General features: G+C 41.7%; 1 protein-coding gene across 3 annotated transcripts in view; it reads right to left on the minus strand.

The window, feature by feature from the left end:
- Positions 1-24813, minus strand: part of ST8SIA5 (ST8 alpha-N-acetyl-neuraminide alpha-2,8-sialyltransferase 5) — a 56361-nt gene that overhangs the window by 26381 nt on the left and 5167 nt on the right. The window contains exons 2-3 of one of the 3 annotated variants that reach the window (XM_075739743.1): positions 22558-23266; positions 5421-5528 (exon numbers count right to left, since the gene is read on the minus strand). In XM_075739743.1, coding sequence (XP_075595858.1) covers positions 5421-5528; positions 22558-22688 — 239 coding nt within the window. In that variant the 5' untranslated portion in view covers positions 22689-23266. Of the gene's footprint in view, positions 1-5420; positions 5529-22557; positions 23408-24813 lie in introns of those variants that run through there. The other 2 variants (XM_075739742.1, XM_075739744.1) reach the window with 2 other exon arrangements.

A 24813-nucleotide genomic window follows, 5' to 3' on the forward strand; every position in this document is an offset into this window, starting at 1 on the left:
GCTACCACTTGCTGATGCCAATGTCACTGGCATTAACTTTTACCATCTTCATCTCTAATACTACTAGATGTAGTAGATGTCTAACTGATCATGAACTTTCAGCATGTGGCTGTAGGTAGGAACAAAATGTGTTACTACAAACTGTGCTATATAAAAAAAAAGGAAAAGATAAGCAAGAGAAAATGGTCATATATCTTTGTATACATTATGTGGTAACAGGTCTTCTGAATTACTACATCCAGTTCTCATATTTCATCTTTGAGGGTTTTAGACACTGGCAAGAGTTACAAAAAGACCTGCAGAAATTATTTGAGTTCTAACAAATATGAGAGTCATATGAAGCTTAATCTAAACATATGGTGACTGAGTAGGGAGACACTGCACCAGGAAGCAATTACTAGTGGCAGGAAGCTTTTATAGCAAGGAAAAATAGTATCCAATGCCTGGAAGCTAAAGATAGAAATGGCATCTTTAGTTCAAGGCTGATTTTCTTTCTAGAAGAACTAATCAAACAAAACTCAGGAGCTGGAATTCTTGTACAGGGATTCATGCTTCCCAGGAGATTCACATAGCTGAGGTTAAAAGTTATTAACTCACAAACTTCCTGATTGTCCACCTAGGATATTTTGAAATGTTTGGCTGGATTTGTCTCCTTACAGTGTCACAAGTTTTTCTGAGTCTTGATAATAGATGGCATCGGGTATGTCCATCCACCAAGACAGGGGCAGTTTCCCAAGATACCCTGCCTATCTTCCAAATTAAAGACTTTTACTTTAAAAAAAAACAAACCTAAAAGTGCTTCCACGAACCATGTCTAAATTCAGAAGTTAGATCTTCCACAGAAGAGGAGTGGCTTTTATATTTCTGCCCTTTAAAAGCAGTTCATTGATAGCAATATGTACCTCCCAAGTAACCTTAGAAAAGTGCATGCATCCATCTGTCGTATCTCAGAGATACCCCTTTTCCGGATTCCTTATTTGATCTGGTCCTGTGACTTCACAGACAGTTTACACATCTATACAATTAAGATGATAGCTGTGATACTCTGAGGATATGTTTTTAATCACGACTATGAAAGCTCCTGGCAAACTGGCACTGGCTGCTCACTGCCATTCTGATTTTGATCTCCTGTCTTCATGTCTCAGCACACAGATCATTTGGGATTGCTTGGCTCTGCTGCCCAATACCACATTAGCAGTGTGAATTGACCAAACATCCACTCCAGTCACTGCCATGTCATTCCTTTCTCATCTGTCCACTTATCTGGGACCCAAGTATCTCCAAAAGTTCATTCTAATACATTACCCAGCACAGCTCTCCTGCAACAGCAGAAGGTAAAGCAGAAACAGCCCTACAATGTGTCAACCCCAGAATGATCTATTGAAGATTATATTGAATTGTAGTTTTGGGGAGACCTTGGTGTTTCTTTCCTTTCACAGTCACTGTATCAAAACATCAGCTCCTGACAAGCAGCAGTGGAGTATGCTGCAGGGAGTCCTATTCTACCAATGTCATTTCAGTACTCTTCCAATTTTTAACAAACTGCTGTTTGGCTGTGTTATTCAAGCCTGTTCCGGACACTCTGATTGAAACAAACTGCTGATGTTGTTAACCATATGACCACCTGAGAGGCATAACAAAACACATGACAACACTTACACATCAATAACATCTCAAAAAACACATTTCAGTTTATCATTGCAAGCAAAGGCTTTTTCTTTTCTTCTTGTGGTTCTCAAGATTTTAGTATCTCTGTTTGAGAAGTTCAGTACTATGACTTAAGGAACATCCTCAGCTACTGCCCTGGACAATGAGGTCTGATGTCTCAAGCCCTTCCATTCATTCCTGTAAAATGTGTAATTGATGAATCCAATTGCTTATACTTTCTATTTTGTAGCCACTGGGGACAAAGCTCCAGATTTGTCATACCGGAGAATTCAGTGTACAAACTGACAGGCCCAAAAGTATAAAGCTCATGACTTCTCTCACGTGTCAAAGGTTTCTGTGGTATCACCACCTCAGTCCTACATTGAACCTTACTTTCAGCTCAGATTCAGGACTGAAGTGGCTGAGAACACCATAACCCAACTAATACAGCATATAGATCATCACATCATTAAGGCAGCTTCTTGGCGACAAAAAATGCTTTAAGCATGAAGACTCACAATCCCAGTCAGTTGCAAAACATATTAAAAGGAGAAGAGAGGAATCAAGGCTCTAGGAAGTCATTTCATATGCTACTTCTCATAACCAGCACCAGATAGAACCCTTTACCTGATTCCCCACAAGGATGTTGTAAGATTATAATACTTAGCACAAGATAAAAAGCAAAAGGTAGGAATCTGAGCAATGGTAAATATGTAAGAACCAAAAATAAGCCAGTATGTGACAATTTATTGACATTGCATCTGAGTGGGTGTTTCAAGGAGCCTGCAGTCCATCTAGTCCTCCTTTGGTTGAAAGCACACATCCCTACAGCTTTGGGGAGATGTTCAGCGTTTCCCTTTTACTCCTTGCAAGTGTTCACAACTTCTTCACTACCTAGAAGACCTGCAGCAATGCAATGTGCATCAAAATCAAGCTTTTGGTGCCCAAAAAGCCCCAGCAAATAGAGATCTCTACTGGTCATCTACCGACAGGAATATTAGATGCCACAAACATGATCCACACTCTCAGTTGCACCACATGCCGAGCTGAGCTCATGATATTAGCTTTTATCTCTATGGACTGGTTCTACACAATCTGAAGAAGTGTCTAATGCACTGGGATGAAAAGCCTTGGTTAGCTTGGTTACTCTGGCACAGTGGAGCTGTCTGCAATCAGAGAAGGGCTCATTTTCTGAAACTGTGCAATGAACTCCCCTGGATGGTAAAAAACATTCCAATGGCAAGCCACACTTTAACTTTGTACATTAGTTAAGGTCTGAATAAGTTTGTACTGAAAGCAGATAACATGACATTCTTTGTTTCTGTCCTACTTGATCCTTTTCATGCAATATTTAATCTTCTCTGCTTGCTGGTTTTGATGTGGCCACTACTCTCTTGAAGCCTGGATGTCTTGCAATTCTAATGCACTTATTCTCTCAGTGTGCCTTTGCTTTGGAAGTCCTTCATTTTCATCTAATAATTCACTCCTACAGAATGAGTTGTCAATGTCTCTACACCATCTATGAGTTACATGATTAAAAGATAAAGAGTAGTTATAGAATATACATGGGTTGGTAACACATATGTATGAATAAACATGTATCTATAGACATATTGATATCTAAATTATATAAGCTAATGACAAGCATATTAATAACTATTTTCAATTAATATCTTTAAACACCAAACCTTTCACAAGGAGGTGATAACACACAATAAACTGCAGAGCCATGCAGTGAAATGTATTCACTATGCATATGCTGAAATATAGTTAGTTTTGTGCACCTTAGACATCTCTCTGGAGACATATAAATACATAAAAGTAAAATCAGGCTGGTAGAAGGTAGTCTGCAAGTTTTCCATTTGGTGGAAAGAATTATCCATTAGAGGAAGGTTTGTTTTCAATTGATATCAACAGCCTGAAGCTGGGTGTCAGATTAAGACTCTTCGGAGGTATCTAGTGATAACACAGTAAGAAAGGTGATCAAAGGTAAACAGTAAACAATTTATGACATAGCTCTGCAGTTATTCACCACACAGCCTCACTTCCAGTCTCACCTCCACATTTATAAAGTTCTTTTTTATTTTGCTGTACTCTCAGCTTTCAGACAGTACACAAATGGGTAAGTAATATCTCTAACACAATTATGTGCAACATACATTGCAGCCAGACTTAACTCAAAATCCCCATCTTTCAGCTCCACAGTCATTAACATGACATAGACTTTATTTTTTATTGATATTATAATCCTTGAAATTTATACCTAACTTACGCGTTTGAGCCTGTTTGTATAAAAAACCACTTGCATCTTGAATTTCTTTGTCTTTGAAAAGGCCAAACAGATTGAGAATAGTACTATCATTCAGTGTCTCACAACTAGTATGTCAAGGGTTTTGTTCCCCATCCTGCAATCAATGATGGTTCAACTATCTCTGTCAAAGGTGCCTAGAGAGTGAAATCTATATTTATTAGTTCTCTCATGTCTTCAAGAAGATATCTGTCTTTGTGCCATATTCAGTTCTTTTATATGCCAAGTGCCTAAACTGAAGACTTCGCATATACAGACTATAGATGCATACACAAACAAGGCAACAAAAGTAGAAATAGATAGAGAGACATACAGATAGATACACACACATACATACACAGAATGAAGCATTTTTCCCTTGCTCTGAGTGAAAAACTGCAGCTTAAGCTGTTTCTTTTTATAAAGAGCCTTAACCAGTTACACCAGCTGAGTGGTGGGTAGCACTCATACAGGATCACATTACAGCGAAGAGCCGTAGCAGGAATTGCAGCGTTGCTGCGGATCAGTGAGACTGGATGATTTTTGGCAGGTCAGACTCTGTATTTCCGCTTGCCTTTGAAATGCTATCAGGTCCACAGCTGTAGTGGCATATGATTACCAAAGTATTCTTTGATGATATTTTAAACAAAATACATAATTTATACATAGGTATCAAATATAAGCTTTTTTCTTTTATTTATTTTATTTTTTTCTTTAACTTGCAGTCCTTTTAAGATTTCCCTGCTATTTATTGAACATGATACTACACATGACTCAGGATTTTTAACCTCTACAACTGAGGATGCCAGATTTATATAGATGGCCTGCGATAGCCGTGAAGCTCTTTAGGTACAACTCCAGCCAGTTTCCTGACTATGCACATGGCTTTTCACAAGCCTTCAGGTATGTGTCAGTCAAAAGGATCTTACTACAAATTAATAAGTACAAAAAATGCAACAGCACATCAGTGCTTCTCATATTTTCAAAATAATGTAAATAATGGGAAATACTCCAGTCTTATCTTGATAGAACAGACCTCCCCTACTACATCCTGGAAACATTTCAAGTTAAACTATGTTTTCTTAGAGCACATATTGTATTATAAAGAAAGCCTTGGGCCAGATTCTTCAGCGTGTTCTGTGTGCATGAATACTGTCATGTTCGGACACTGCTCAACCAAGTCCCACTCTTCCACATATTGCCAGACAGCATTGGTGGGAAATGGAAACAGGAGAGGCCAGGACACAGAAGTCACCCTCCTGTGTACTGCATGGATGCTTATGGCATATTCCAAAATGGCCCCAAGGCCTTGAAGGGGCAAAACAGCATAGCACTTGGGCATCCCTGGCATCTTCTGTGCTATGGGGAGCAGTACCAAGCAGCCAAAGCATACTGCAAATCTCATTTTTCATACAGCCTGTGCTCACATTTGTGGTTCATACAAAGAGAGAGATATCTCTGCAGTCATTCCCTGGGGTGTTGGTACCTGGTGCCTGTGTCACTGCCACTCTTCACTGCTCCGTCATCCGTGAAATTAAAGGTGCCGCTCCAATTTGCCAATTCCTCTCCATTCTGCCAGCTAAACTGCAGCCCTCTAGCAAGAAAATGAGGCAGTTGATATTTGATATAATTCATTAGGTTAAGTCTATCAACATGAGTTCTCATGTCCTTTTTCTTAACACAGAAATGTGACTATGACATATTCATCAAAAACAATAAAAAGATACCAAGAACCACAAGACATCATCTTACTAGCGGAAACAATTTTCACTTGCCATAGACTACTCAAGTCTTTGGCTGAAAACAGCATCAGATTCCCCAACCAAATTGGAAGGCCATAAATAACATACATACGTTCTCATAAACAACACACATATGTGTGGAACACAGTGGAAATTTCATTCCCAGAGACACAAGTGCAAAAAGCTGGAGACTTATGTGGAAAACTGCAGGGCCAAAAAGTAAACCCTCCAAACTTCATTTTTATATCTAGAATAGCTGTTAAATGCGGTGGCCATTGGGTCCTTCCTCTGATTTGTTGGCCATGCTAGCAAAGGATTTGTCATTCGATGACTTCTCTAAGTCACACTATACTGCTTCTTTTCCCTATTTGGGAAGATGACATTTTTTAAGCCAATGCATATCACAATTATTACAACTCCCTGTTTTCCAAAGTTTCACAAATTCATTCCAAGACCCATGATGCATGTAGTCTTCTGTAAACTCCACCTATAGTTGGGTAGAAATCTCACATACATTTAAAAAAGCTGGGTCTGAAGAAACATTTGATAACACAAGTCAAATCCTTTCCTTAGCTCAGAAGTCAACGAAAAAGAATCTCACAGAGTGTTATTTTTAATCTCCTCCATTTTAACGCAATTTCATGATTTCAGAAGCCTGGCAGCTGAGTTGTGAACATTTGGTGCTGCCAATACTGAAAGTTAACTTCCTGACAGGGCTGTGTGGGGACAGGCAGGAAGCAACCTGCCAGCCCGCTTTGCCCAAAAAAAAAGGACATCCCGGACCCCGCTACTTTTCATTGCCAACAGGCTTATTACAAGGACTGGAGAATCTCTTAGACTAATCCTCTAGTCTAATTGGCAGCAGTTATAAGCATAGGAAATTAAGAAGGAACACCATGGGGCATTAAAATAAGGCCTCTTTTCTTCCTGTAGCAAAAGAGGCATAGCTCTAAACAGCACCCAAAACATATAGTATGAGTTTATTTGTTCCGTATTGTGGAAATATGTGCACATATCCTCTTGTTGTCATAGCTGTTTTAAGACAACCTTGTCTAACTTCAAGTATCTGCAGTGCAGGCATTTCCATATGAGCTAATTGTTCTTAAAAATCAGTAGAGATTGGCTCAGTACTTTTAGTTTAGGGAAAGATTCACCCGATCAAAGGCTGGCCTTCAGCCTAGGGTGAACTGATCCATCCCCTAAATACTTCCGCCATCAGCAGTACAGGGAGCCTGGAGTTGTTTGTAGTGTGGGCACACATGACAGAAGGATCTCACCACCCAAGTGAAGTGCAGTGCATGTCACCACAAATGTTTTTTCTGATGTAAACCTAAGATATTTTGAAATAATTTAAGAAGATTATTTTTGTACGTTTTGTGCCTTTTAATCTTTGTGTTTGGTTGTTGGTTTTGTTGGGGATTTTTTTGTTGAAAACAGATTATTTGGTAAAGGCATCTTGAGGGAGAAGGAATTCTGAAGAAGGTAGGGAGCCATTCCAACACTGAATTGAGGAAAGGTTGGCCTCCTAAACTGCCACTTCCCCTCCCAAGCTGCTTCCCACCACAAAAGGTGGGGAAAAGCACTATGAAAATATTGAAAAAGCTTCCTCTGAATCTTTCAAATGTATTTTCATTGCTTGCATGTTCTCCAGCGGTCAAATTTTGCTTTTTCCAAGAGAAACCTGTTAAGTATAAAAATGGGAACATTTCAAATATAGATGCCAAATTTTTGCTTATAGGAGACCCATTTTGGTTACTTCTTAGTTAAATACATCAATGCAATTCTCCTGTTTTCCTAAAAATCAGCACAAGTGGAAGAGACTATCCTGATTGCCATAAGCAAAATGAGATGATATTGCACACTTACATCTTGTGTTCAGCTTAGAGAGAACTACTTAGGCAATCAATTTGGAGAATCACATCAAAGAGTTTGTAGGTTATGCTATAATGGCTATAGGGAAACGCAGTGTTATGGCTTGTCAGGGAGTCCCATACCTTTTACGTTGCTCTGACAGTTTTTAATCAGCTGAGGCTGCCCAAGGTACAACTTCCAAGTAGAATATTGGTGTGAAGAAAATATGAGAAAATTCTCACTTTTACTAAGACACCTTCACTTTTAGGCTTGTTGAAATAAACACTTGTGACTCTCTACCATGTACCACAGTCTAACACTTTTTTTTTTTTTTTTTTTTTGCCACACTGTAACTAGTATGGAAACACGTTTGTTTTGAATGTGTGTCTGTGTAAAAGGCATCTAAATATATGGCCTTAAAAATATGTTTCAATTGCTAAGGGCAGCACTGAATGATACATGGAATTGTACTTTTAAATTAGATTTAAATCAGACATTTTGGGGTTAGATATTTACTTGAAAACTGAAATAGAGAGCATTAATCTTGATAAATAGCTGGGGTTGATGTGTTCTTCAAGGGTGAACTCTCCTAAAGCATAGCCAATATTCAGGCAGATGAAATGAAGAATTAAAACGTTCAGTAAAGTCCTTTCCCTTTGTACATCTTCACTCCACATGTAACAGATGGAAGGAAAACTAAGTAAATGCTCAAAGGCGGAGGGGGGTCAATCTGTCCATAAAGCAAAAGAAACGATAAAACCATTCTTTAATGTCCTCCTCTCATCAAGCCTTTTTTGGGAACAGCGTGTACTGCAGCTGAGGCACCAAGTTTAAAGGAGGACGTGTACATTCTGGGTAAGATCCAAGAGGAGATCAGGAAGACTAACACTGAGGAATGGTAGATATGTCTTATGATGAACAGCTTAAAATACTTAGCTTTGAAATGGCAGAATAGGGGATCTAATTGAGGTACAAAAATATCTAATGAGGGCAAGCAAGGGTCTGGGTATGACACTTCTACATGGTAAGGACAAAGTACAAAGTTGTGAGCTGAGCTTAGGGTCAGGAACAAGCTAAGTGTCCAATCCTGAACCAGACAGGAAGAGGGGATGATATAGTGGTCTTCTTCCAACAAACAGGTACTCAAGAGGTTAACACCACGTAGACTTACACAAAACACACCACCGAATAAACATTCCACAGTCCATAGGACTGTGTGTCTCACTGCGAATCTGCAAGACTGAGACCACGCTGCTGCTCTGCATTTTCTGGAGTGATGGTACAATAAACCTCTTCCTCCTAGTACGAACAACTCCCATAAATAATGGTTTGTAGTATTAGGACTGAGTAGAAATCAAGGATGAGACATTTAAAAACACTGAGCTGAAATAATTCTGTTCCTAACAAGATTACTGAGAGTTTTACCATTTATTTCAACTAGTCTTGAGTTGGGAGATTACCATTTTAAAAATAAAAAGAATTCTAATCCTCTCCATTGCGAGTCGTAAGTGTTCATAAAAGCTGTCTGGCCAAATATGCAAGCAGCCTGAGAAAACAGAAAAGAGATTTAACCTGCTCCATCAGTATATTTCTTTGGCATATCATGGTAGTTAAATTCTACCACGTTCACTCTCAGCACTAACTACATTTTAATAGGTAAACAAAGAAGAGGTAAATCAAGGTTCTGTGAATCAGAAATGCAATAGGAAATCACATGCAGAATGGAAACACAGAAAAAGAAGAGAAAAAGAAAGATTAAAAGAAGGGAAGGAAAGCAGAGGAAATGACTTAGACATAGAGGTCTCCTACATAATTTAGACAGTTCATGTCAAAGAGTTTGGAAAAGGAAAAGAAGAAGGAAAAAAAAAAAAAAAAAAAAAAAGAAAAGCTGATTTTAAGCCTAGGATCATTACCAATGATTACCAATGGTGGAACTTCTCCATTAGCTCCATTTGCCCTAATGTTATTTCCTTCTAAAATTAGTATGTCTCCCCAGCACATGATGCTGATGATGACAAGGAAAGACTTTATGAAAGATATAATAAGAAACATTCATAGTGCAGAGCTGCTATGCTTTGCCCATTCACTGTAAAGAAAATTTCTCATCAAGGTTTATGGACATCAATAATCACAGGACTTACCCCTAACAAATAAGAGTATGAGCAATGTTGTGCCTTGCGTTAGAGAAGCTCTGTTTAGTCGGATGTCTTAGCAATAAAGACCTTGAGTTTCGGGTAACTATCAAACTAATATTTTGATTCTAATTGGTAACTGTAAATGTTGAATCAGTATGTGGTCAAATAAACACTGGCATAATGTAAGAATAGCGGGAGGGGGTGGAAAAAACAGAAAATTAACAAAGCAGCAGTAATTCTGAAGGGCTTGTCAAGAAGCAGCAGGAAGCAAAGCAAAAAGCCTGTTGCCGCAATCCAAACAAGGAAAAAACTCCTGCACAAGCGGAGGTTTTAATACCACAGGATGGCAAACAATTATGAACTATAAGGTGAGAATGAGTAAGTGGATAGATTGCAGCAAGAAGCTTCATATTCATGTTGCTGTCACACTGAGATCCCACCTCAGGGGTGTCTCATTGCCTTTCTGAAATGTGAAGGCAAGGTGAAAATTAAGCTGAGACAAGAAGATGAGGCTTTTAAAAAGGAGCTATTCTTCAGCTAATAAATGGAGAAGACTCAAAAGACTTTAAGAACAGCTGGCAGTCCTGTCTGGGCTCTAACCAGAGAGCAGGCCACGACCATGTATGCAGCTGAATTTATTCAGGAGAGATCCACGTGCTTTCAAGGCATAAGAGCAGTATGGAGCAAGTGTTTGAGTAACACAGTGATCAGCACCTATGGGTAATAAGGACTGAATAGCAATGGGGGCATCATGCAGGTGGTGTGAAGAGAGGGCATGGAAGAGCACCTGCTACTCCAATGTCAACCCGTTCCCCAAAAACCACCAGCTCATCTCATTTAATCCCAGCCAGGAGGCTATTTCCACTCATTTTGCTACCACTACCCCCATCCTGCATCTACCAGAGGCATACTAAACACAAAAGGAAGCAAAAAACAGAAAGAAATCAATGTAATTTTATATCAGTGAAGCTAAGCCAAAATCTGACTCAGCTTGCTGGTCTACTACAGATGTTCAAGCAAGGGGAAGCAGAGGAGTCTATAGACTTCTCCTTTGAAGGGGTGAAAAGAAGATGTGAATATCCCCAAGACCAAGGTAAATCACTGCATTTTTTTTCTGAGCTCCCCCTCTTATTTGTCTTCACTTTTCCTGCACTTTCTTTCTAGCAGTTCTCATATTCCTTCTCTATATGCATTCTCCCTAGCAAAGAGGCCATTAGAAGATGACAGCAAGCCCAGCTTTTATGAGTCTGGCTCCTGTTTAAGTTATAAGCTAATAGTATACACATTAATTCCATATACATCATTAATAATTTTATAACCATATTTCTACAGGCCTGGTCATGGTGCCGCCCTACACTGTTACATACTACCCAAACAGAGAAGCCATATACAGTCCCTGCCTTAACAAACAGACTGTCCAGGCCACAGACGGATGGACCATTTGGTGGATAAGGAATGGGCTGGATGGTCGCACTCAAAGAGTTGTGGTCAACGGCTCAATGTCCAAGTGGAGAACGGTGACAAGTGGCGTTCCTCAGGGGCTGGTATTGGGACCGGCACTGTTCAACATCTTTGTCAGTGACATGGACAGTGGTATCGAGTGCACCCTCAGCAAGTTTGCTGACAACACCAAGCTGTGTGGTGTGGTCGACACACTGGAGGGAAGGGATGCCATCCAGAGGGACCTGGACAGGCTGAAGAGGTGGGCCCGTGCAAACTGCATGTAGTTCAACAAGGCCAAGTGCAAGGTCCTGCACGTGGGTCGGGGCAATCCCAAGCGCAACTACAGGCTGGGTGGAGAATGGATTGAGAGCAGCCCTGAGGAGAAGGACTTGGGGGTATTGATTGATGAGAAGCTCAACATGAGCCAGCAGTGTGCGCTTGCAGCCCGGAAACCAACCTGGTTTGGTTTTGTCCTGGGCTGGATCAAAAAGAGCATGACCAACAGATCAAGGGAAGTGATTCTGCCCCTCTACTCTTCTCTGGTGAGACCCCACCTGGAGTACTGTGTCCAGCTCTGGGGCCCCCAGGAAAAGAGAGACATCGAGCTGTTGGAGAGAGTCTAGAAGAGGGCCAGGAAGCTGATCAGAGGGCTGGAGCACCTCTCCTACAAGGACAGGCTGAGACAGTTGGGGTTGTTCAGTCTGGAGAAGAGAAGGCTCCGGAGAGACCTAATTGTGGCCTTCCAGTACCTGAAGGTGCTACAGGAAAGCTGGTGAGGGACTGTTTATCAGGGAGTGTAGTGATAGGACAAGGGGTAATGGGTTTAAACTAAGAGGGGAGATTTAGATTAGATGTTAAGAAGAAATTCTTTATTGTGAGGGTGGTGAGGCACTGGCACAGGTTGCCCAGAGAAGCTGTGGAGGCCCCATCCCTTGAAGTGTTCAAGGCCAGGTTGGATGGGGCTTTGGGCAACCTGGGCTAGTGGAGGGGGTCCCTGTCCATGGCAGGGGTTTAGAACTAGATGGGCTTTGAGGTCCCTTTCAACCCAAACCATTCTGTGATTCTATGACTCTATGATTCTATGATTCTATGTGTAGACTGCCTAAAGTTAGTGGAAAATCACTTACTTTCACTGTGCCTCAGTTTCCCCATTTCATAATGCTTGTGTACTTCAGAGGAGGAACTGAAGACTTCAGTATCAAATGATCATGCTACTCTCTTTAAAAATGGAAAGTGATGCCTCTAGCCTACTAATAGATATGTCACAGAGATGTTGGAAACTCAGATGGTTAATCTTACTGAAGAACCAGTTCCTTCATTCTGCAAACTAGGAAACTATGACTCACTGTGTCCACAGGGTGTATGGAAAATAAAACAAAAACAATGGTATGCATGAATGACCTGCAGATATGAGTGATTGAAAACACTCACTAAAATGGCTCAGAGAGTAAGAGGAGGTTGGGTAAGAAAGGGGAGTATGAGGACTCTCCAATGTGACAAACTGCTGCACAAGTGAAGACAAGCATAGCAGCCAACAGAGATAACAATAAGAAGAGTTTTGGAGAAAAAAACAAGGATCTGGATTTTTTTTGTGCAGGCCAGAAACAGCAAGTGTATTTACACTGCACTGCAACCCACATCAGAGGGGCTTGAAAGGAGTAAAGCATCCACTAGTTAACAATGAGACACTGAGATCAAACCCAGCCCAGTGGAGTCAAGGCAGACTAGCCTCTGTGTCCAAAAACTTCCCTTTCCTGACAAAACGGCCAGTCCAGTCCCTGAAGACGATGAAGTTAGATGACAAGATAAAGGCAAACACTTACTTGAATAGTTTAATATCTCTTCAAACAATCCAATCCATTTAAAAATAAATATTCAAGGCACAGGAATCTAGAAAGACACAGGATAGATGAAAGAAACATAAATCTGCTTGTAGCACCTGTGCTATAATGTCAGAAAAACACCGTATGTGCATTGGCCTCTTTCAGTGGAGAATCCATGGGCGTAATCCTGCCAGGAACCACACAGAGAAATAACACATTTCAGGGGCCAGCTCGTGTACTTGTCCAGAGAAGGGCAACGAAGCTGGTTGTATAGGGTCTGGCTGAGATGGAGTCAATTCTCCCCACAGCAGCCCTCATAGTGCTGTGCTGTGTATTGGTAGCTAGCAAGGTGTTGATAACACACCAGTGTTTTGGCTACTGCTGAGCAGTGCCAGCACACATCAAGGCTGTCTCTCCAACATTTCTCCCTCCCTGCTCAGCAGCAGGCTGGGGGTGGGCAAGATCTTGGGAGGGGGCAAAGATAGGTCAGCTGACCCAAACTGACCAAAGGGATGTTCCATACCATGTGATGTCTGCTCAGCAATAAGAAGCTGAGAGATAGGTGGAGGAACAGGGCATGGGCATTTAGGTTTTTTGTACAATGTTTGTCTTCTGGAGTAACCAGGAAGTGACAGGACATTGCCTGCTGATGGGAAGTAGAGAATAATGTTTTGCTTTTTGCTTTGCTTCCATGCATGGCCTTTTGCTTTTGCTACATTAAACTGCCTTAATCTTTACCCACGAGTCTGGGGTTGTTTTTTCCATCTTATTTTTCTCCCCTCCCTGCCTTGCTGAGGAGGGGAGTGATAGAGCGGCTTGGTGGACACCTGGCATCCAGCCAAGGGTAAACCACCACGCTGGTAAAGGGTCTGGAGCACAAGTCTGATGAGGAGCGGCTGAGGGACCTGGGGGTGTTGAGCCTGGAGAAGAGGAGGCTGAGGGGAGACCTGATGGCTCTCTGCAGCTCCCTGAAAGGAGGTTGCAGCCAGGTGGGTGTTGCTCTCTTCTCCCAAGTAACTAGCGAAAGGACAAGAGGAAATGGTCTCAAGTTGCTTCAGGGAAGATTTAGATCAGGTATTATGAAAAATTTTGTCAATGAAAGAGTGGTCAGGCATTGGAACAGGCTACCCAGAGAGGTGGTGAAGTCACCATCCCTGGAGGTGTTCACAAAACATGTAGACGTGGCACTTTGGGACATGGTTTAGTAGACATGGTGGTGTTGGGTTGACAGTTGGACTTGATAAACGTCTTTTCCAACCTTAAAGATTCTATGATTCTATGATTCCATGATTCTACTTGAGCAGGATGCTCCCCTTCTTATGTGAGTCCACAATAAAACTAACGTCTGCATTCAGTGAGAGTAGAGTTGAATCTCACCGGTTCAGTTTAGAAAAATACTTATTTCTCCAGTAAAATCAGCAAAATGCAAGTTTTAGTCTGGATGCATACACATACAACCTTCTGCTTACTGCATTAATAAAGACCAATCTTTGTCTCAATGACCTACGGATTTGCAAGTTGACTGACAGTGGGTAACTGCTGAGCTGATTGCTTGCTATCTCATTGGGAGAAAACCCTTAGAAAAGGTTTTGAAAATGTATGAAAATTTGTGGGAGAGCGGGAATGGTATATTCACAACAAAAGGAAGAAATTAAATAATACGGGTCCCATGAAAAGCAAAATAGGGATGCAGGATGTGGAAAAGGGGCACATCTGGTTACACCACACACTTGGCCATACATTATTATACCAGGGACAAGCTTGGCTCTACGTCTTAAGAGGGAAATGGTAGTAATAAAGTGGTGGGGGAGTATATTTTGACTAGCACAAAGAGCAAAATTGGAAACATAGGTGGGAAGATTCTGGATTATAACCACTATTATACAGAAAAGAGGTTTTGTTTCATGTAGCATATTTCATATTTGGGCTAAACCTTGTATCAGATATTCACATGCGATGTCTGAAAAAACTGATCTAAAATCACTTCCCAAGAAAGATAAAAAAGAATCAACACCAACATTCAACTAGTCTGCTTAAATGGGATAAAGAGTTGACTAGGACATCAAGGACATTAAGGGATACCTATCAAAATAATACAATCTTTCCTTTTCTCATCTGTGGCAGACAACAAATGTCCAAAGAGTAATAGATAATCAGTAGCAATTCATTTTTAATAATTATTCATAATTAAAATTTTATTATTTGCAATAATTAGGGGCAACAGAAAACCCACAACAGAATGAGTTGACGGAGAGGCAGGTTGTTTTCTTTTCAAGAAAAAAGGCCAGTCAAGACTCACAGGAAATCCAAAATATTTTAAGATACCAGGAAATTCTGACATTTGAGATGGTAGCTCAGTGCAAAGATACCTGACGCAGCATGGGTACCATCAGCAATCTCACCATAGTATTAGAGATCTGACCGAGCTAATTGCTTTGCATCTCATGTTTCCAAAACTAATATATTTAGCACCAGGTCAAGTGTCCCTACACTGCACTATATTCTTCTGTGTAAAGATACCTACAAAGCCCCAGCTGCACCAAGGACTTGTGCTGAACACGATGAGCAAAATGCAATTTAGAGTCAATGTGTCTGTATCCAGTATCAGCTACAGAAGCCTGCAATATTCCCTCTCTCCATGCGCAGAAGTGGATGACACAATATCCTCCTATCATTTGAGCAAACCCTCCAAACTGTTGACTGCCCAAGATTTTCAGCTTGGACTGTGAAAAGCCTAACTTTGACTGTATTTGCTCTTATGGGAAGTATCATGAAACTACCAGTGACAGAGATTGCTTTTAAGGTTTCCATCATGAGAACTAAAGCACAGAACTAACTAAACAAAGACGACGTGGAAGGACGGTGACTATCTGCAGGGCTGATGAAGAAACAAAATGGATGCAAGCAATGGAGGGCAAGGATGCCTTAAAGAAATGAGAGGTTAAGTCCACAGTTTGCCTGAGGGAGGCATGGACTGCTGAGCAATGAATACACTTGAATTAAAAAATGAGAAATGAAATGAAAAAGCAATCAAGGGTAAGAATGAGGCACAATAAAAGTAAGAAAATACAAAGCTTTGCACAGCGATTATGTCTGAACCAAATTCTGCAAGTAAGAACAATCAGGAAACTCCAATCAGGTCAAAAATAAAAGATCGAATTATCAGGAGGTCTAGAACACTGGTGACGGAGGTCAGCAGTCAAGCATGTGATCTCTCACAGCTGGGGTTGTGGAGGACACAGGTGTAGCACAACTCAGAACAGGAAGACTGGGTTTAGCTTTCTACAAAAGTAAGATTGAACTTTGTACCTGCCCATACATGTAGAGGTCAGGCAGCTAATTTTTTTTCAAAATGACATAAAGCAAGTTGATGGCAGGTTATAACACATGTTTTTGAAAGCAATGTCATGAGGTCTAAACCACTTTGGATGAAAGGGCTTTGATTCACAGGTATTGAATGCTGGGCATTGGTAAAACTCATCATTACTTTGTCATACAGAGGCAATGATCTGTGTAAAGTGCAGAAAGCAGAGTTAGCCTAGATATTCAGTCAAATATTCAAAAAGAGCTGTTCACATGGACAGAAGTAGGCCTAGATCCCCACACACAAGTTAGACTGAAGCAAGCAGCTACTGGGTATTATGTGAATTAGAATTAGGATTTAATTGTCTTTGTATTAATCAAGGAGGATAATGGCCATCTTTTGGCTGGTAAACAGGACACCTATAATTCATCACTCCATGACAAGAAGCTTCTGAAGAGCTCCTACAGCCCAGCATGATTCAAACCCAAGGCAAACCAACAACTCCTGTGTAGGGTGGGCTTATGGGAACTGATTTCAGGACTGCCAGGTGGCCACAGCAAAAGGGGCAAGTGTCTGTAGGTCACTCTGTAGTGACTCACATCCCCTGCGGTTTGAGCTCAGGAAGGACCATGGTGTAATACAACAGGGAATGACACACTCAGGATAACGCAATTTGCACATATAAAATACTGAAATAACTTTCATTACCTTAATTTACTGTTGTCTAGGGAACGGGTAAGGAGTGGCAATTCACAGAATAGGTCAGCAGGTGTTTTTGCCATCTTAACGGCAGAAGTGCAACACAGCAATGCCAGAAATAAAGCAAGTCCAGAGGGAGCAGGGATTCAAACCCTGTCTGTTTGCTGCATCAGAGCCACAGAGAGCACTGCCAGAGAGCACAAGAGAGGAAATAATATACTCTCATGCTTTGGTACTAATGATGCTTTTCTTTAACAGCAAGCTAAAATTATGGCTCAGAAAAAACTCCAAGTAGCAGAAGGTAAGATTTTGGCTTTGGGATACTTTTCACAATAAAAGTCTCCATTGCAGCCTGTGACAGAGCTGTGATTGTTTGCCATTTCCTGCAGAGCTTTAATTTACGTGCCACGTACTTGTGAGCTCTCTCCTTTTATTTGATGTGGGGAGATAGGAGCATTATGTAAAGCAACCAACCGAAGCAGTGAGAAAGGGAATGGGATGACCAGTGGGCCATGACTTTGCAGGCAGTTGACTTTATCTATCAGTTCCCTGTTTGTTCTGCCCCCTCCATCCCACTGCCATCTGTCCCCTGAGCGCAAGCTCCAGTGCTCCTCTGACCTTTCCGGGAGCTGGTTCAGCTCCTTGTCTTTGCAAGGTTAGTTAGACACTATGGGGATCCCAGCACCCCCGTCCCCATCCCCTTGAAATGCTCTTGGAAATATCCTGTAGCAAGAACAGCATGGCCAGAGTCTTGGCTTCTCCTGCTATGATAGACTAGATCTGGTCGCTTTAAGGTGATGGCCATATCCCATACATACACATAGTAGTCTCCTGAAGTTTCCCGTGCTCTTCTCCTCTGAAGAAAACCGACAAAACCCAAGACCTCCTCTGCAGCCCCATCGGGGACTCAGCGAGGTGACTCACGGGTCACATGTCATTTTGCCTGGATAATATATCAGACTGGTTAGAAAGAGAGGGGGCACAGAGCTGTGTGTTAGAGACATGACTCGCTAGGTGACCTTCAGCTTACATCTCTTGGGAAAAATATTTAATTGGAAAGAGACTTTTAACACTGGTCTCAGGTTACGGTTAACATCTTCACAGGGTGTTATGAAGAGGCCAGAGGAGCACATGCCAGGTATGGGGCAGGAGCTCTCAACTGACATGACTTGGCTGTAGTTTCTCAAGAGCCCAGCTTAGGACAAAATACCACTCACGCCACATGCAGCCTCCATTTCCACATCACAACTACTGCTGTTGCTGGTATAAATACAATATGATCTTGTCTTATAGCATGGTACAGACTAAATGATCTGTCAAGATGTAGTCCAGGTTTATTTCCTATGGGTTTATTCCTTATTTGTCCATGCTGTGCAACACACGATCATAAGCTATCTTTCTTACCTGGGTAAGGAAAAGGGTAAAGATGACTGGGGATTGATTTGCAACTGTTGAATAAAAGCTGCTTCAGAAATACTAAAATGGTGATATAACCTCAAGTTATAAGAGTCTGATATTAATTATAGGGTACACACACATAGGAGTGATGTTTTGGTCTTGTTTAAAAGATGTAAAGCTTTCAAATACTGTAAGCTGCCTGCATGGGAAGGTTTGCTGTTTCTTGCTGTGTGATTTTTTGAGTTATTGTACATGCCTCCTCTGATAGACCCCGGGGTAATCTTTGTTTAAAGTCTTTCATAGCTTTGAAAACGTGTTCTCCTCACTTGGCTGAAAAAAAGATATTTTTCAAGGGGCAGATTCCCTTCTTCAGCTGACTCTCACCCTGTGCAGAAGTCAGGCTGTTAAAAAAAAGTATTTAGTGAATTCCCTGCCAATAGAATATTGGTATATAGCAAAGTATTGCTCTGATATTTTTCCCTTACCAAAGCGGACAAGGACCGTCCTATTGATCTCCCCCATGCTACAGGTTGCGAAATGAAGACAGGGACCATTTCAACATTTTTTACTGTAGTGGCAGTTTCCTGATGTAATCCAGAATTATTCCCTGCTGGCCAAACAAGAGCTCACAAAAAAAGGCCAGCCCTCAGCTGAGCATCTGATTCAAAAGAAAATTCAGCTGAAAGCTGAGCATTGGAAAGATGAGTCAATACAAAAGCAAGTGGCAGCTCTGGATTTAAGCAGAAGTCCACACCATTTAACCTACTTTAGCAGATCAATGCAGAGGATTTTTAATCATCACATTAATCCTAAAATAAAAATAATTACCCCAGAGATCCGTATTAAAGTCCCTCAATTATATCGCATTTCATCATCCTTTTCACTCAGAATCAGGAGTTACAGAGACCAGAGCTCCCTGATGTCATTCTCCAGCTTGCAGTTTAACTCTCTCATTAGGATTTTAGCTGCTACTACGGGGATGAGGCATTGGCCATGCTAAGAGCACCCACATCCATCCCACTTGGGGGAAAACCAAAAAAGGGAAAAAAGGGTGGGGAGGATGTTGCTTTCCAACAAGACGGTACAAAGCAGGGGAAGGAGCAGAGAACATTATATGGTGGGTGAAAAACGTGCAAATACCTAGAAATTCACTCTACATTCTCCTCTTCTTCCAGCAATGCCAGGACCTCTTTAATATCTCATTAAGGGGAAAGAGACTACTTGAGTGGAAGCTGGGCTTCTTATCAATTTTCACTGATCAGAGTTTGTTTCCTGGAGCATCCTCTCCTGCCTGCAGTCCTGCCATCCCCACAGCCAGGCTTTGGGAGCATGGCCGTGGGCAAATGCAGGACCACAAGCCTCCATGGCTCCCTCCAGGAAGAGCTTCAGGTGGGTTTTATGGTAATAAAACCAGCCCATTCCCTGCTTGTAGTGGCATGGCATAGCTTACATTCATACAGCTAACCCTTCCATCTTTGTCCCAGAAAAGGGTGTGTTTGTCCACACCGTTTATTGGGACTAGTCTCTAGTCTATGCTGTCCCATGCATTGTGCCCAAGCTGCTTGTTTTGGGTCAGATTCCCCCTGCCTTCCTGGTCTTTACCTATTTCCACCATCTTCTTGCAGAGAAACAAGTTAGTCCTGTGTAATATTTAGGCTTTTTTTGCTGAAATAGTACTTCAGGGCAATTTTCAGGTTTCTTTAAATAAATTAGGGAACTTCCTGCTGCCTTGGGAAGAGGCCCAGAGGCCTGTTAATGTCGTGGATGTTGGGATGCAAGCAAAGGCTATCATAAAACAGACAGCGTGTTGGATCCTAATGAGTAAATGGCTTTAGGTTTAGGCAGCATCCCCAAGCTCCAGCTTGACAAGCAGCACCAAAGCTATAAATAACCCACTTCCCCTCTGCAAGGATGCTCTCCAAAACCACCAGCTCCACTGTGGTCCCTGGAGGTGCAAGCTATAACATGTCCAAGGAACCTCACAGCCAGCATCAGCTCCTAACAGGGTACTTAACACAGGAGGTTTGTGAAAGAAAAGACTAATAAAAGGTTACAGCTACCTACATGGAGCAGATGATTGGCAATTTAACTGCCCGGGAATGATCACCATAATGCACTGCAGGGCATGAGAGTGAGAGGGGGAAAGAAAAAGTGAAAAAGTACCTTCATGATAATATTATGGTAACAATGTAGGCTGCTAGGTAGATCACCTTTCTATCATTAATAACTGACAGCCAGAGACTGCCACATCGTGCATTTTTATTTCCATGAAAGATGGGAAATACCACTTCCCAGCAGAAAGCAGCCAAAGTGGTTTGTCCCTGCACTGAGTCGGGGGAAAGCCTCCTTGAGACTTTCATGTGACACACACAAAAAAAATATTAAAATCAATCATTACAAACTGCAATAAAAAAATTTAAATAAACAGTGTTTTCCAGTCCAAGTGTGAAAATGTACGCTCATCTCCCTTCTTGAGCCCCTTTGATGGCAGAATGCTCGGAACCAGACTTTCTCCTAGCAAGCCAGGGAATTGGACATCACCTTTTTTTCATTCCCTGCAGCCTGCTGATGACAGACGAGGCTTCCCGGGCACAAGGCAGGACAGACACTGGCCACAGACATCACTCACTGTAAGAGTTTTAGCTGAATCTTCTCATCATTGTATCTTTACTTTGCCTTTTTTTCATTTGAATTTATACTTGGAATTTATTTTTCATTGTTCTAGTCATGTTGCAGTCATTTTGACTTAGAAAAGCAAGTATTGGTAGGGCTGCAAGGCCTCCAGAATAAATGGCAAAAACTGAGAAAATAAGGCAAGATGAGACCTCAGCTGGTCATAAAGTCATCCTCTCAACACCAAGGCAGCTCGCTACTACCCTTGTCTACCTAACTGGTTCCTGAAGCCGCCAAAGATGGAGATTGTATACCTCCTCGGGTAGCCTTTTTCTTTAAAAGTTTCCCTTCATGGTTAAATCCAAATCTTTCGTGCTGCAAATTAAGTCCATGACTTCTTGTCACATCATGAATCTTCAGAGAGATCTGTTTATTACCTTCCTCTTGGCAGAAATAGTTTGGATATTTCAAGATAGTTATCACATCTCCCATCAATTTCCTCCAAGCCAAACACAGTTTTTCTACACCTCTGCTCATTCTTGCTGCTTTCCTTTGGCTCCTTCCAACTGAGTCCCATCTTTCTGGAAGTGAGGTGCTCAAAAGCAAACAAAGTCTCCCAGCCAAGGCCTCACTGCTAAGCAAGGCACACAAATTGCTCTGTGGATAAACTACAACACTCCTGTCCATACATAGTAATATCATGCTTGCTGTCCACCCCCCAGCAAGAAACATTTGATGATTTGTCTTTGTTTTGCTTGCTCTTGGCACAAGGCAAACAACTACATGACTTGCAAACCAGGTAAGAACCAAACCATTGATGTCTTCTATCAAAATGCAGCTAAATTCCAATCAAAAATTCCACAGCAGCTGCCTACACTGTTGAAACCCACTTACCTCAAAGCATGTAAGAGAAACATTTCCCTTTATAAAATTATACAAGATGTAACACTTCCAACTAGATTTAAGTAAAATAAGCTCTGCATGGGTCAAGGTTAAACACTTGAAGATCCCCACTGGTATTTGCTGTAAAAAAGAGCAGTACCATTTTCAGATCAAAGACTAATGTGTTCTGTAACAAAGCAGTCTCAGCAGTAATTCATGACAATACAGCAGTGAAAAAATGAAGTGCTCTTGCTGTTATTTGGAACATTAATATTTCCACTTTGATTTTAGGAATTACATCTGCATGTTTGTTTCTAAAGACATTAAAGTTCAGGCAATGAGCATGCTACCTTATTTCAACCTCTGAAGTCACTCCAGCTTGAACTTACATAGGGTGAGAAGCCTCTATGGCAGGTTCTGATCAGGGGCAAATACTCAGGTGGTACAAGTCACTCTAGCTTAAGTTGAGTAAGACCTAGATTTTTACAACAGCTGAGGACTAAAACACAATCTAAAAAACGTACAAATCATTATATTCTGCCTAACATTCTCCTTTATTAATAATCTAACAGACATTACAGATGCCGGATGCACCTTCCTAGATTGACAGGATTTTAATATCATCAGTACAACGCCAAGAAGTGGTTTGAACTATTTTAATGGTATGGCTGGATCTCTGTCTCCATTCAGTCCGATCAGACAACTTTTCCTGTTCCCTCAAATTCCCCCTTACCTTTTGAGATAGTTTCTCCCATAGAGAATCTGCTGCAGCAAGGTGACCACAGCAAAGGCGCAGATGAATATGAAGAACAAAGTTCTGTTTCCCAGTAAATCCCTGCTTGATGAAGGGTCAGTATATCCCATCCTTCTTAAAAGCCACTGAAGCTCCACTGGGGAAAATTCAGTTCATTGTCACTTTCATGCCTTTTTTGCTGGCAAGCGGAGGGGAACGCTTGCTGGCTTTTCTGTGAGCAATCCAAGGACAAGGTATCCCATTGTTTGGCCCTGCTGCCCCTTCCTTGCCCCTTTTGGATGTTAGCTCCAGGATTGTGCGCAATAGCTTGCTTCCACGGTAAAGTTTCCAGGAGATTCAGACGTGGATAACATCTAAAATCATCTCTCAGAGCTCCTTCAGCGCAGGCAGCCTATGCTGTGCAAGAGGCATTCTGTTCCCTCTAAGCCTCTCTTGAAAACCCGCTGCTAGCAATTATCTACTTCAATCCCATTTTCATATTCCAGATGGGGGAAGCTGCAAATAAACCAGAAAACTGCAGCCAATGGCAAACACAGGGCTCCGTCAACCTGCGTTGGAAACACATAGTCGTCAGCTCTTCTTTGCTTCTGCTCAGTGATTCCAATGAAATGTGCTTGCAAGGAGACGTGACTGGGGTGTGCTATTATTGAACAAGCATGTAATGATCATGAGGATTTCATTCAGTCCCCTGCAAAAAACAACAGCAGCAATCTGGTCAGGCTAGCAGGAAAGATGCATTTTGTGTAGCAGCGTGCCGTCTGTACCGTGCCTTCGGTACTGTAGCATTTGCATGCAGAATGCAGTGCCTTTAGTCATACATCACTCACTATTTGGGCTCCTGTATTTCCCCTGGTTATTCCTCCAGAGTAAGCATAGGCAAGGTCACTGTGCATCTCTTCAAGGACAGAGCTCTCAGTTCCTGCATGCTGATTTATTGGAGGCTCTGAGTAGCCTCACAGCCGCAGAGAGGGAGACTGCCTCTGAGTGCAGGCTCTAAGAATCATTCATTTAAAGAGACAAATATTCTGATTGTTCCTCCACCAGAAACAGTTCTCTTTTGAAAGGGCAAAGCAACAAGACCTTGTCCACAGCCATCATAACTCCTCTAAAAATCTCCCCATTGTCTGAGAGGCTCAGTTCAGCTCACAGGGAAATCAATGAGAGTTTTGTTGCTGATTTCACTGAGAGAAAAATCGGCCCCCAACCCTTAGCTTCTTAAAACAAGTTCCAATGAAAGCTTTATCTATGAATGAAACATCCTGGCAAGGAGGTTGTTTTGCCCCTATAACAGATGGGAAAATGATTTTGACAACAAAATGTGGAAAAAAAAATCCTTTGTCTAAGAGAATGGGAAGATTTTTGTGTGAATAAATTTTCCAACGGTTAAATCAGTGTATGCAAAATGTTCTAGTGTGCCAGCAGCCCAGCTGTGCAAAGCAGCAAACGGGGACTGTTTCTAGACTTTGTCTTAGCTGTAATTGGCACTGCATGGGAAGAAGGGCCAAAGGTAACTTTGTGCAACCCTTTCAACCCAGTTCCTGAAGCCAGGGCCTGTCCTCAGCATGACCTACAGCAATTTAGGCAAGACAATCAAGGGCTAAAGCGGTATTTGCCTTACCTAATTTTAAGCAACAAAAGTATCAAAAGCGTTAAAGGTAGGAACCTAGTCACCCTGAAGTCCTGCAGGCCGGGAGATCTCCCCAGGGAAGATCCAGCCCTTCAGATTCCCTTGGCTTTGCAGAGAAGGTGTAAGGATCCAGCCTCTGACACATCCTTCTTCATTCCCTTCCAAAGCTCCCCCGCATGCATTTGTGAACCCTGCTAAATGTTTCAGTTATCACCTGTGCATATAAAAAGAGTGTTCATCCTAGGTCAGATCAAAGATTATCCAGCCCAGTACCTTGTCCCTGACATTGGCCAGTAATGGACACACAGGCAAAAGCAGAAGACATCAAGGACATACTGATGCTTCCTTGGAAACACTCTCTTACCATTTGTGGTCAGGGTCTTCCTGAACCATGTGAAGAAAAACAATATTTTGCTTAGAAAAATAACTGAGTTGCATGCACTCATTTGTACTGTACTGGGAATAATACACACACCAGGGGACTGCAAATTAAATAGCAAAAGAAGTTTGATTCCCACTGGTCAAAGTCATCAGCTCTAGGGCCAAATACATTTCTTTTAATGATCAGTTCATGTAAGCCCATATCACAGGAGAGTGTTCCCATATAG

Source organism: Balearica regulorum, chromosome Z (genome assembly GCF_011004875.1).
Source record: "Balearica regulorum gibbericeps isolate bBalReg1 chromosome Z, bBalReg1.pri, whole genome shotgun sequence".
NCBI classification, from domain to species: domain Eukaryota; kingdom Metazoa; phylum Chordata; class Aves; order Gruiformes; family Gruidae; genus Balearica; species Balearica regulorum.